Here is a 14430-nt window from a genome sequence, read left to right on the forward strand (position 1 = left end):
AGCCAGTATGACAGTGAGTATCACCTGCAGGAGACTTTGGGAGGGCCCTACCAGCTTGTCTTGTTTGAGGCTGCCCTGCTCCCCTTGTAGGGTAGAAGCAGCTTCTTCCCCTGCGTTTCTTCCATTCCATAATCCCTCTCCCAAATTAGCAGTCTTTCTGGCCCTCTTTTAGCTACTCCCCTTTGATCAGGGAAGTGCTTAGGAAATAAACCTTTTCCCACTTCTCTGGTCATTCTCATGCAGTCACATCTGGACCAGCTTTAGTCTGGGGGTTGCCAGATCACAGAGTGTGTGCTTTTGCTGCTTTAGTGTGCTCCTTTTTGCTGCTGATAAGCGTTTTCATAATTTTTCTTAGTTCAGACTTTGCTATTAATGAGATGCTGGTTTCTGGGGCATGCAGATTTCTGTATCTGCCTATTATAATTTAACTCCTGTTATCCCAAGGAACTTTTTCGAGTGACAGTATGATTTTTGTGCTTCTTCCCTGGAGTGGCTTCCTCTGAAATGGGTAATCTTGCAGCCTCTTTTAGCTGACTCTCTTGGTGTTGGAGACTTCTTCCATTGAATGTCCCGATGTTTGGGCAATAGATGGTAGGGTTATCCACACATTAAGCTCCTGTTTATTCTTGGAGACCATCTTCCTCCTAAACCACTTCATGCCTGTTTAGCAGTTTTTGCTCTGATGTCCCTGTGTTCCATCTCTGCCTCCAGCCCTTCTCTTGTTACTGCATCTTCCCTTTTTTTGAACCAGAACTCCAATTTTCAGATTTTTAGCATCAACCAAATGTTTTGTGTTTTTACATGAAAATATGACTTTGTCAGTCTTTCTTCTGCATTTCATTTGACTCTGGGTGATGTGAGAAAACATGATAGAGTCACATTATAAACATTATAAATGGTTATTTTAAAGTTTCCTTTGAAGAGTGCATCTCTCATTGTTTATGTTCATCTGCTCCCCTTTAGGAAGTGCCCTGGGAGTTTCCCAATCAGCCCAGAAGAATATTAATTTTTGCCCAAGAAAATATATCCGTAATTAGGAGGCTGGTTTTCAGATCTGATTTGACCCTGGTCTTTAAGGTTCCATAAAATGCATTGGAAAATCTAACTGGAGGGCTGCAAAGGTGGGTGGTAAAGGCAACATGTGTTAGGGAAACTTGAGATACTTTTCTAGGCTACTTTATGTAAAGCTTGATTCTTAGCTTTTGTTGCGAGTGGGGGTAAAATGGATGTACTAAGAGTGTTACAAAGTCAGCCAGTAACTATAAATAAAATTAGATATAATCTGCAAGGCAGTCTGAAAAGAGCTGTGAGAAAAGTGAGCTCTGATGTTGGTGAGATCTCCTATGCTGGCATCAAGCCTACTCCTTTGACACTGGTTTTTAGAGTGTGCCTAGAACACTCTGTGCTTGGGAGGCTAGGTAGGATTTTTCTAATTTTGATTCTTGGGTATCATTTAAATTTATTTAGCCACAAGTAAGGAAGATATGTTGTTTTGTGGGTTTGTTTGTTTGTTTTTATCACTGAAAGGATTTGAGAGGGGTGATGTTCTGATGGGCTTATTAAAACAGTAGCTGGACCTACTTCCTTCCATTGCGTTCCTGTAGCAAATGTTACAGATTAAAGCTCATAAACAGGAAAGATCGTTAATGTGTGCACTCTTCTCTTACCCTGTTGAAATTTGGGAAGGAGCAGTTTTGTGCAGTCATAACTGAGATAGGCAAAAGGGACACTATCTCCCCAAACTTTCTTAAACATTTTGTCTTCGTTTTGACATTCTTTAGTGGTTAGTGTTTAGCATCTGTCAAGTGAGTATCTGTGACTAAAGGATTTTTTGAAAGAGCAGAGATTTGGGGGATTGTTTTTATGATGCCAGTCTGCACAGACTATCACCAAAAGCATGCAGGACAATCTTTAATTTAGCAGCTTTACAGTCTTTTCACTTTGGAAGTATCATTTTGTGTCGCCACAGCTCTGAGGCAGCAATTTCTATAATATCTAATGGTCTTACCCTTTCTCTGCACAGGGCAGAAACGTGAGAAGCTCTCCATACAAGAGAAGAAACGGGAGAGGAGCGGGGGGAATTAATACCAGCAAGCTGTGCTGGGAAAGTGTGCAACAGCCATGGCTGGCTGGTATTCACTGCACTGCTACAGTTCAAAAATCTGATAAATATAATTAGTAAGGAGTTATTGATTAAATGTGTAATTAGGGCTTTTTCATCCTTTAAACCCTATCCAAGTAATCAAGTGAGATTGAAAGTTAAGTGAAATCATGACTATTTCTTCTCAGGATGAGTCCACTTGTTAATATTTTCAGAGAATTGAGGGGGGGGTTGGTGATAGAGAGTGTGGCAAGATAGCTGAATTTCAGAAAAGTCTAGCTGTTTTGTCTAGATAATCCCTTTACGGAGTACATAGGTAATTATTTTATGGCGTAGTGATAAAGAGACTGATGAGACACTGCAGTGGATAGGCAGAGATGGATTAATTAGTCCCAATTTGCTTTTTGGAGGAGATGGTCTTATTCTTGAGGGTCTAATTCTAACAGCATCTGTCATGAAAATTGAAGTAAGGACTGTAAACTGCTCATCAGCAGCTTTGCTGACTAGCTGAATTATTTTAATGTAGTGCTGCATATTTCTTCTGCAGGATATTCTTCCTGCGGTACATTGCTGCTTCAAAATTCATTTTTATTGCAAAAATGACTGGTTAATGTAGTTGTTGTTTTAAGGTGAGTTTCTGTAATAACCATGAAAGGCTTGAATATTGGAGTATTGAACAAGTCTAGAATTAGATTTTTTAAATAAAAAATAAAACTCTGTATGCTCTGTAGTTAAATACTGATGAAAGTATTCCCAGCCTTTCTAGTAAGGTTTATGGTCCTAAAAATATTTTGAGAGACTAAATACTTACACAGGAAAAGTTGTCACTATTAGAATACATTGCTGTCATATAATCGACTATCAGTATTTAGGTTTCCAGGTTATGTCTCTGCAGGCACAAATTGCAGCCTGAACTCCGTACACTCAGAGACTAGGAGATGCAGACAGTACTCTTAATTTCAGCCTTTCTGTGGCTTTGTGAAGATGTCAAGGTGGTGTGGTTTGTCTTCATGTCTCGTTTTCAAGGCTATAATCAGGAGTTACTTTAGTTGTTACCAGATTCTGGAGAAGGTAGGGATGAGTTTTGCAGCAAATTGCCAAGGAGCATTCATATAAGAGGCCTCACAAATGTGTATCTTTGATGTTAAGAAAGTTCTGCGATTTCTTACGCATGCATTAACATCTGTCTGTGCATGGTGCAGAAGATAAATTTTTAGATATATTAAACGGGAAGGTCCTTATGATTCTTAGGTTTGGAGTGCAGATATCAGAAGTGAATTGACACTAGGTACATGTTAAAATTTGCAAGGCCACCTGCCATGCTAAAGAAAATGGGGAGAAGGCAGCAAGCCTTTCCAGGCCACAGTATGTGCTACTGTTGAAGCCAGAGTGCTGGTGCAGCAGGGTTTCACTACTGGTGCTTGCATCACGCCTGTACGACTGTCTGAGCTCCAGGCTAACAGCATCTGGAGTCCCAGTTAGTTGCTCCTTATGGCCCAACTTGCAGGGCTGCTACTTCCCTGGGGCAATATCCCTTCGCACCCCTGTCTGAGCCAAGGAATTGGGGCTCCTGAACCTGCTGGCTGCATTTGCAGCAAAGGGACTGGAAGCATCAGGGGAGATCACCAGTATGAGTTTTTCAGCAGGGCAGGTGCACCCAGCATGTGCTGCAGCCACTGATCATAGCTTTGCTCAGCCCTTTTGTGACTCTAGGAAGTGCTCTGTGAAGACCCTTTCCCAAGCTTTCATCTCCTGATGCACAGGTGGACCTTGATTTTCTTGTGCTATGATGGACAGTACAGGAGACCCCAGCTATTCAGATCCTATAGTGGTACTGAACTCTGTAGGCCTATGGCTTTTGCCTTCAAGAAAGATTCAAGGTGATGTCTTTCTTTTACAGAAATGCTTTCACATCCAGCTACCCACTTCTACCTCATCTGAACAGTTATTGTTGCAGCCATTCACTTTTCTTTTTTCTTTTTTCTTTTTTTTTTTTTTTGCAAGGCCAGAGATATAATATGCTTCCTGGAAGATATTACTTGAATTTACGTGGTGTACTGAACCAACCTGAAATGAAGGACTTCTGTTTAATCCCAAATCAGGGCTTTTGTCGTACAGGCACAGGAACGAGTCATTTAGTTTTTACTCAGATGCTATAAATTCAACAGTCACAACTCTGCCTTGCTTTGTTTTAACTTATTGTAACTCCCTAGGTGGCTAAATACATCCCATCTGCTACATGTGTTCAGCAGCACTTTGTGCATAAGAGCAGCACTTTTATTTTTTTGGTAGGTTTTGCATGCAAAAATGCTTGCAACAGCTTTGCGTGCATCAGCAAGAGGAGAAGGGAGCTCATATGACAGACATTATGTGTGTAACTCTCTGTCTGCTACCTGAGTCACAATCACTTGCTGCAAGAACCTGCCACCAATCCTGGGATCTCCTGTGCCCCTTGGGGTGATGAGGAAGTAGTGAGACTATGAGGTGTGACGTGCAGGTGAAGTGATGGAACAGGGACTCTTAATTTGAGTGTTGAGAAGGTGTGGTGGGAGAACAGGGAAGAAGTGGACAGTGGACTCTGGCTTTGTTGCTTCCTTAAGGTTCAGCATGCGTTTGAGAGCAGCTGCTGTGGTGGATGGTCCTGGTAGCACTTGCCAAGCAAAGTTACAAAATCCTAAACTGGTCACACCTGAGCTTTTGTCAATTGGAAGCAAGGTCATCAAATTTTCATGCGCACCTGGCAAAACAGGTTCCATTTGCATGATAAAAAACATCCATTCGTAATGTCACATGTGACCTCTAACAAATTCTTGAACCTGCACTCCCCAACAGTGTCTATTTTTAAAAGGCCACGTGTCAGCATAGCATGGCTGTTACTTAATTTGACAAGTTAATTAAGCTGATATCGTATTGATGAGTGCATTAGAAAAACATAAACATTTGGGAAATATGTGCATGACATCAGCTTTGTTCTTCTGTTTGCTGATTAAAACAAATGTTTGGTGCTTGTTAGCTTCTTGATGATACTGTTTTCCTGGTGGTTTTCTTTTTCTTTAATGTCTCTTTTTTTCCTGTGCTTAGATTAGTTGTGGATGTGGTTTGGATGTTATATTGATCCTGCCATCTTTACTGAGTAATGACAGTTGGCCAGAGCGCACGTGTGGCTGACCATGGCCGTTGTATTTCATGTGTCTGGACATCTTTTATCTATGTTTTGCAAAAATGCCTAGTTGTATTTGAAAATTTGTTATTTTTTCTGTTTCCATAACTCTTACTCTACAGCGTGTTAAAAACATGGATGTCTTCTAACTGTATCCCAAGGCCTTAGACCTTTTTTTTTTTGGAGAATTTTCCTTCTTTGTGTTGGTTCAATCCCCTCACAGGTAGTACTTACAAAAAAATGACAAGGGTTAGCAGATTTGGCGAGGGAACTTCATGTGGGCCAAGCCATAAGCTTTGCTTATTATTTATTTTTTCTTTGTTTGCTGGTTTGAGAGCAGGAGGCCGAAGTATTTGTGGGGGAAGATAGAAGCCACCTCCTGCAGTTCTAGCTGCCCTCTTTTGGTGTAACTGTAGCCGAGAACCAGGTGCTGCAGCCCTGCATGATGTCGGCTGCCTCTCTCTGTGGTGTGCTGCTCTCGGGCCAGCTAAAAGGAGAGGACTGGAAGGCAGGAGCCATGTCCTTACATGACACTAGGAGTCAAACAGGGAACAAAATCCAGGTTGCTGACAACACGTTTAATGTTTGAGGGCATCCTTTTTCTTCCTTGTTTTTGCCATCAGAAAAAAATGCTTTTCAGAAGCATAGCAGTAGGAGCTTTTAAAATGCATAAAACAGTGGATGGTATTTGTTCCTCCTTAGCAAACTTATTAGTGCCCTTTGCCATGTCCTGCCCAGGAGCGGGGGACAAGTGACTTAGATTCGTAAAACCCCAACGGAGTGGACAACAATGAGACAAGTCTCAGGGCCCATAGACAACCATTTATTAATTTGTCACAACGTATAGATTGGACTCACGATAATTGGCTTTAGTTACAAGACACATTAGGGCAGACAATATACTATGACTTAATGACAACCAGGAAAAGACTAGCTATGCAACAAACTACAGCAAGCTGCGGGTTACTTAATGATAACAAGGAAAAAGGAGATGTAACCACTAACAGGCAGTATTATACGTCTGATTACAAGACAGAAGCTAAGTATAAACTAAGCAAGCAGTATGGCAGACCTTAAATTATTTAGTGAGAAAGGGGAAAGGGAAAGGCGGGGGGGAGGGAGGGGAGAGAGAGGGGAGGAAAGAGAGACAGAGATCACCGGTCTGGGTTCCTGCGTTGGTCTCGCCAACAAGGACTCAAGGATGCCGTCATCATTTCTTCTTCTCTTTCTGCACTTTTCTTCGTGGTGTCTTCATCTCTGTCTACATGTTTCTTCTCTTCTTCTGTCTGCTTTCTTCTGTTTCTTGCTTCAACCTACTTCTTGTGTCTAATGTCCTTTATTTATACACACTTTTCTGCAGTACGTCAGGTAGGGGATCACGGCACTTCACTGTTTTTGATAATCCTCATTACCATGTGTGATTGCCCTATCTCCTTGGGAGATATGCTACAAGACAAGGCCATCCTGTCTCCACAGGATTACCTGATCTCATGCACATATTTGGCGCCAGGGCTGTCTGAGGCATCTGTTTATCAGATCCCCTCTATGACATTCCATTTGGCACTTAGCAGTTTGCCACACAGGACCAGAAACTGGTCTTGTTTTTGACCAAGATGAGGGTTTGTAAAATGACAAGAAATCTTTAAGGCAAACCCTGATGCATCTGTCTGCTACACTTTTGCCTTGTCAGAATGCTGCGTAAAATTCAAACCCTGAAAGCCAGGAAATGATGCAGTAAGGGCCAGCACAAATCCTAATATGAAGGGACTGATTATACCTGTTGGAACTGTTCAGTAACAAGAGTGTTATAAAAAAAAAGATATGAAAAACTGAGAAAATACATTTTTGATAACGTTTGCAGCTTTCATTGCATCTGTTCTAGCTTCAAGTCGCTGGAAAATACTTGAGTAAAGGATGGCTCACAGCAAGTGCCATCTTTGAGGAAGGAAGTGGACATGTTTCAGGATGGTATTTGTGAGGTTGCGTTGTTAATGGCAAACAAGGTTTTCTTATCATGTTTATTGCCTGTGATGTGATGTGATGTGACAGTCAGTAGTTTGTGGGCACAATGAGATGTCATGGAGTGAAGGAATCCTCCAGTCAAAGGTGGATAGTTTATAATATTCAGTGAGTCTGAGAACATTTTAAAATGTACAGCAGGAACATTTTCTGTAGCTAGTTTGCTTTAGCTGACTAACTCAAAATTGGATGTGGTCCATGGTGGCTGTTGCAGTGCTTGTAACATTCTAAAAGAAGGTTTCACCTGCACTTTGGTGCTTACATTACTTCAACCTCTTATTTCCAGTTTAACTTTTCTAAAAGGTGTTTCTCTGCTTGTAAGATCTTCAGTTACTTTGTACATTAATTACATTTAGTAAATATTTTTTCAGTATTGTCATGCGACAGATTATTTTTTTTTAGGGCAGGGAAGGCGTGTGCCTAAGAGCCTAGCAGTATGACCTTCCTCTGGGATACAGGAGACCCAGATTTTAACACCCTTGACCTGGAAGACAAGAACAGGCATACTGAGTCAAATCAGGGTTCATTTTGTATTCTTCTACTGATCTGTCTCAGGCAGGGACAGTACTAGGTGAATAAGGTATAAACAGCTCAGGAATAGAATAGTACTTGTTTTTTTTCAGCTTTTTGATGTCTGCCTCTTTAGGTTTAGAAATATTTCATGTACTTTTCTTACATAAATTCATCTAATGAGAGAACAGATCTGTCATGTCTCGGAAGGTAGATTCAATTGCTTTCATAAAATAGAAAGGGAAATATATATGTGAGGCTGCAGCTGGTCATGTTCAGAGGCTGATCCCAGGCTAGCTTGGCAGCAGCATCTGCTGCCTTTTTGGATCTGAGCTCAGGTTCCCATGGGCATGGGGCCTGGAGGTGAGTGGTACACCTAACAGAGACCGGGGTGGGTGGTTTCTATAAGAAATGGTGTGACTTCAGGGGAGGATTTGTAGCTGAAAAACCTGAAAAAACATAGGTAAGTTTCTTATGCCTGAAGGCAGTCCAAGACTGCCTTTACACCTTCCACTGACCACCAGTGCTTTCTGTGGAGCTTGTTCAGTGGAGCATTGTAGGGAGAGCTGCATCCCAGCGAGATCCTAGAAGTTGCAGCCTCACAGTCTCTGTAGATTTAGCTGTCAGTCATTTGTTTTCCTTTAATCGTGTTTGGTTCCATTTTGTCAGAGGGAGGTGAAGACTGCAGGGTAACAGAGCCCTTCCCACACACAAAATGTTTTTTTTTCGTGGGCACTGATGGATCGGCTGTGCTTCTAGTGCAAAATTTGACTTCCTCTTGAACTTCAGAGTGCATTGACTGAGCTTCCCGGATGAGTCCGTACACTGCCCTCGGGACGGTCACTGAAATGCCCGTCCTTAAGGCCTGAACCTCTGTGCCCGGGACAGCCACAGACTGAATGTACAAACACAACATTGTCTTACTGGCCTGCAGTGGCTGCCTTGTGAGGCTGCCTACAGATTGTCTAGCATCAGATGCTTAGCTGTGCATGGCTGCTTCTTTTTTAATGCCTCGCACTGCACAGCACAGCTAGAATTAAACCCTTAATAATGTTTTCATTATTGCTTTCCCAGTGGGACACTGGGCATCAGCAAATTGCAAAGTGGGCTGAGCCAGTAAAGCAGTTTCGGAATACTTGCAGAGTCTTCCTTTTGGAGAGGAGAGACCTGAGCTCCCTGGGATTTGCTGGGTTTGGGAAGCACTTGCTAATGTTAGCTGAAAGCCTTCCCTCCCCTGCAATACTCTACTCTCTTCCTTTTGTCGCACAACCTTCCTCCACTGTCTCTACAAAAAGGCTTTCAGGCAATCTGGCATGTCAGCTGTTGCCTTTGTGCTTTGTGTTCGGTCTGGGATAAAGCGTAAGCTCTTCAGCCCCAGTGCTTTACAGTAGGGTGTGAATGCTGATGGCGCTCTGGTTAAGAAAAAAGCAACCAAGCAAACTTACAACTAACGGTAACTAAGTAGATTTGGGAACTGTGAGTTCCTAGAAGTAGTTTCCTTTTTAAAGGTTTCTCTTTTCTTTCCTCTTTTAAGGCTGCTCACCTTGGAATTTTCATCATGGAAAATGGCATTGTTAGGAAATAGATTTGTGTGCAGATTTATCTTCAGAAAGCCAATTAGCACTTGAAGTAGATAGGTAATCACTTCACAAGTGTAATTTGCATCCCTTGTCTTATAATAAATAGCAGCAAGCGGCCACACTGCAGATCATCATCCTAAGGAAGAGCAAGTACTAGTCTGTTTCTGTACATCTTTTCTGTATGTTTCTATTTCTAGAGGCTTTTTCCACTAACTTAATATGTGTCAGTATGAACGCTATGTGGAGACAGTACAATCCGCTGCAGCAGATCTCCTCCAGGGACATAGCTTAATCAGCCCTAGGGTGAGTTCTTAAATAAGGGAGGTGACAGACTGTAGAAAAGAAGAAAAGATGTGAAATCTTTGAAAAGAGGAATGTGACTCTACCGTCTGGAGGGGAGCTGTAAGCATAAATAGAAGGCAATTCTATTATGTGTTGGAGCCTTAAGTTGAGCATCCATCCTGATGTCCCTTGCCTTAGTGAGCAGTTAGAAATCAAGCTCACATGGACCCATTAAAGTACAGGGTAAAAAACCAACCCACCAACTGCACTCTAATCAAGCACCAGGGTTCTGTCAGAACACCCTCAGTGCAGATCAGTACTAAGACCACAATCCCTCCTGTTGAGAAATGCATTTTGGGTTTTACCCCAAACTCTGTTGGTTTAGGGATGAATTAACAAGGCAGCATTGGTGCTGTGAATAAGTGTAACGTGTCCTCCATCTGCAATTCTGTTTTCAAACACTTTTTGGAAATGACTACAGGTATCAGCGTGGGTGCTGTGCATCTTTACTTGTGGCAGCCTACGTATCTGATTTTGACAAGGGCCAAAAGCTGCAACTAAGGCACCGGGAGATGTAAGAATTAAGATGCTCCAGCACTGGCTCTAATCAGCTTGCTGTCAAGTCTTATCAACCTCTGGAAGCAGAGGGGAGAAGAAAATAGAAAATTGAGTGCTGGCGAGCTGAAAACAGAAGTTGGTGCACGGATTGACCTCTGGATGTTTGTTCTTTATTGACAGGTTGATGACGCCTGGGAGTGAAATTCGATTTGTCCACAAGCATATGGGTCTGGTGCCAGGCTGGGGAGGAGCTGCCCGGCTGGTGCGGATCATCGGTGGCAGCGCTGCCCTCCGACTGCTCAGCGGGGCCACCCGGGTGGACCCCGAGAGAGCTTTGCGCCTTGGGCTCTCGGAGGAGACATTGTCATCTTCAGATGAAACTGGAGCATTAGAAGAAGCCCGAGCCTGGCTGAGTCAGTACACAGAGAGTCCAAGTTATGTGATTCGGGCTGTGAAAAAAGTGGTGACAGCAGGACGAGAGCTACCACTGGAAGCTGCCCTAAGGACAGAGAAGGACATTTTTGGAACTGTATGGGGTGGGCCTGCCAATTTGCAGGCGTTGGTTAGAAGACCAAAACATAAATGACAGTCACTGTGTAAGAAACGTTCTTGACCTTTTTGAAAACAAAGCTTTCACTAAAGCAGGCATTACACTGAATCATTTAAGGACTTGTTCATTTTAACTGGCATTAACATTCCTGTCGTTCACGTCAGGCAGACATATTCGGTGTGCAACCACAGAGAAATCCCTGGCAGACTCTTTACTGTCCTAATCACCCATTGAATGGAGTTAGTGAAATCAGTATGTAAAGGTAAATACTGTGCTGAGAATAGAACTATAATTCTTTTGGAAAGAGGCTGAAGATTATTTTCTTCAGAGTTAATTTTGATTTTCTAACTGGTATGGAAATTAATTGCTTGAAAGATATGAGGTTTACTTTTTTGCAGAACAGGTGCATCTAAAGCTGCAAAATATGAGTTACCCAACATGAGGCCAGTGTCTTTAAACAGCCATGAAGGGATGGTAACTGATGAGATGATAGTTTTTATTTTTTCATCTTCAGTCAGTTCTTTACATAATTTCTGAGAAAACATCCAAGGATGCTTCAGTTTTAATGGTGATTTTTACAGGAGAAACTCACTGAGGAGCTTATAGTCCTCATTCACTAACACTAATTCAGCGGTTTAAATGCATTTAGGTGTCTTCTAACTGCTTGAGGATCCAACTATCTACATACACATCTGCACATTCCCATAGCCTGGACCTGTGCTGCTGAGCACATGGAAAGCTGCTGAGCTGGTGCTTTACATAGAATGTAGCTGAAATCTTGGAAGGCCATGATGTATCATGCCTCCAGATGGGGTGTCCTTGACTGACTGGGTGGTCTGAATACTTCTGCCTTCTGGAAAGACTTGTGTGTGGATCTGGCTACGCCTCACTTAAGAGCCTTTTTACTGGAGGGGGCATATTTGGGCTGACCACAAGATTTGGAACTTGGTCTCTCCTTCTTGCTGGTGACTGTGAAAAGAATAATTCAGTGGGGAGGATTTTCCCGTTAAAAATTAGAAACTGGGACCGAGTCCCTGCTTTGGCAGATGATTCTTAAAATGGCACATCTGTGAGAGCAAAACCGTGCAGACATATTCCTGACTGAGGGCTTCCTGTACCACTAGTTGGGACGCACTTGTCTCTAAATCCAGCCGGGGCTGAGATCTGAGATCAGGGGAGCGTGTTAAGGAGGAAACTTTGGGCTACGTGGCACTGACACACATTCTCTCTCCAACCAGGCATCACGAGTTCTAGATACATAGAATAAGCTCTCTCAGGAAAAGGAGGCAATTCCTTGGATGGAAATCCCTGTTACGATTTCTAGTGTGGCAGGGTTCCTGACTTTTAGACAGCGAGGTAACTGTACATATGTTTGAGAATCTTGGGACAGATCAATGGTGGGAATTAGGCCTGGATTGCCTGTTAAGAATCTGCAGCTTTCGAACAGATGCTGTGCCCTGCTGGGGATGTTTTAGTGTAAGGTTGTCACAACCGGGAGTGTCTATAGCCCGAAGCAACCAACAGAAGTGCTGAAGAAAGGGATGTGTTTTGAGTCGGCACCTCAGGGAGGATAAGGAACTTAACTCTGCTCTCTTGATCCTGCCTGTTTGTTGTCACACTTGAAGATTTCAAATCTCTCTTCCCCAAAAATAAAGTTCAAGCTTTACTTGCAGGTTAGAGGGGAAAAAGGAATGGGAATGTGGAGTGAGTAGTGTTCTGGTTTGCGTCTCTCGCCCCCATCCTGCCTTTTTTTATCCACTAGCTCAATTGCTACTCTCCTGTGCAGCTAGATTCTTTCTCGTGCTCTAAAAGGACTTGAAACTCATTACTTCTGATGTCCGGGTGTTTTAATACAGTCAGGCAGTTCTTGACTGTTTAGTCACAAAGCTATTTTGCTTTTCATGAAGTTCCCCAAGAGTTGTGAGGCATTCCAGACCACTGGTATCACTGAAGCTTCAGAGCATACTCCAGTCCATACTCATCCAATTTTTCAAAGCAATAGCACACCATGTTGTCGCGAGTCAAAAAAGATGTGCTTTAAAGGGCAACTGGTTACGTCTTTGCTAGTAACAAGAATAATTTTGCCATCACTGATACTGTGATTATGTTTTTAAAACGGATGTTAAAATTGTTTAGAACCAGAGCAAGACCCTTGAATCATTATTTTTCAGATGCCAGGCTGTAAGGCTCATTAGTATGTTCTGTGCACTGGGTGATACAAATTTGAAAGGGAGGAAATGTTAGCAGAAAAGCAGAATCTGTTTTACTTGCACATTTTGAACTAGACCTGTGCTGTCAGTAAGTGAAACTCACTACATCCACCTGTTGGGAACCTCTTTCCATTTTGATTTGTAGACAATCTCGTTTCAGCAAATGTATTTCCCAAGCCATCCTCTCTGATTTGTATCAAAAGCCAACATTTGCTTCTAAGAACAGGACAAATAATTAACTAGTACTAAGACACTTTCAGAAAAGGTTACGGAAACTCATTTTGTTGGAATCACAAATATGCCAAACGCAGGTCCAGGAGGTTCTGAAGATAATTACAGGTATTTGTTTTGCCCAAGGAGTTCTATGAGCAGCCTAATACCACATTCTCTGGTTTCTTTTCTGTTTTAAAAGCAAGTACAGCCTTTCATATTAAAACCAGCCAAACTAAATTGCCACGAGAGCTCCAGACTGAGTGAGATGAAATGGAATCCCATTTTACCAACTGCAAACTCGAATGTTTTATTTAATAAATACTTGTTTATTGCCTTAAATCAACAAATATCTGTAACTAGCAGCTGATAAGCATTTATATTTTCTTTACAATTATTAGAGACTGCAAGCTTCATCTCAGTTTTTGTTCCCCTTCAGAAATGGCCTAAACCCAAACAAGCACTAAATGCACAAAATAAATTAGAAACCTCAAAACAGATATTCCTGGTCTCCCAATTAAATTGTGTGCCAGCTCTTTTATTTCCTGGGGGCTAGTTTGTCAGCTCCCTCCTCAGCAAACTAGGTTTCCTGTTAACATTGTGAAATCTCTGTCTTGTTCCCTTGCCTCTGTGTAGTAGGATGGCCAAGTACTTAATGGGGGTGTGGAATCTGTGACAAGTGTTTAAAGGTTGGATAGTGGAGATCACTTTTAGCAGTATAGATACTTTTATCGTTATTTGCTTCTGACAGAAATATACTTGCCCGAAGGGCAATCTAGGTAAACTAGGTGTTCTTGCTGAATGCTTTGTTCACTATGTGATTTTTTTTTTTTTTTGCCATGCCATGGGATTCCTCTATCTGTGGTTATCTCTTCTCCGAGAAATTAAGAGATGCCGTAGATTTTATAGTATTTTAATTTCCTTTTCCTGTTCCAGTCTGTTCCACTGTGCATTTCTCTAGCTATGCTGTACAAGCTGAAAATCACTTAATGCTTGGACTTACAGAACACCACAAAATGCAGCGTGTCTGTGGCTTAGCTGACGTTGACAGACGACACATCTCCTACTGAAGGTAACGGTTTAAATACAAGGTGGGAATTACCAGTTACTAACTTACCCTAGTTTGATCTGGCGAGTGCATTTGCCCCTCTTAGGCTTGGCCATTAAGCTCTCACATAGTAGTACTCAGCTGGTACTTCGCAGCTGCAGTCAGCAAGCAGGAGTGAAAAGCAGCACCATGGGTGTTTGGC

At 42.3% G+C, this 14430-nt stretch overlaps 1 protein-coding gene across 1 annotated transcript; it reads left to right on the plus strand.

Moving 5' to 3' along the window:
- Positions 1-10390: 10390 nt before the first annotated feature.
- LOC104275766 (ethylmalonyl-CoA decarboxylase-like) lies at positions 10391-10796 on the plus strand (the record flags this gene model as incomplete). Its single annotated transcript, XM_009871812.1, has 1 exon — positions 10391-10796. A coding segment is annotated over one exon (406 nt), but the record flags the coding sequence as incomplete, so codon positions are not given.
- Between the last annotated feature and the right edge of the window lie 3634 nt (positions 10797-14430).

This window comes from Apaloderma vittatum, unplaced genomic scaffold (assembly GCF_000703405.1).
Source record: "Apaloderma vittatum isolate BGI_N311 unplaced genomic scaffold, ASM70340v1 scaffold18906, whole genome shotgun sequence".
NCBI classification, from domain to species: domain Eukaryota; kingdom Metazoa; phylum Chordata; class Aves; order Trogoniformes; family Trogonidae; genus Apaloderma; species Apaloderma vittatum.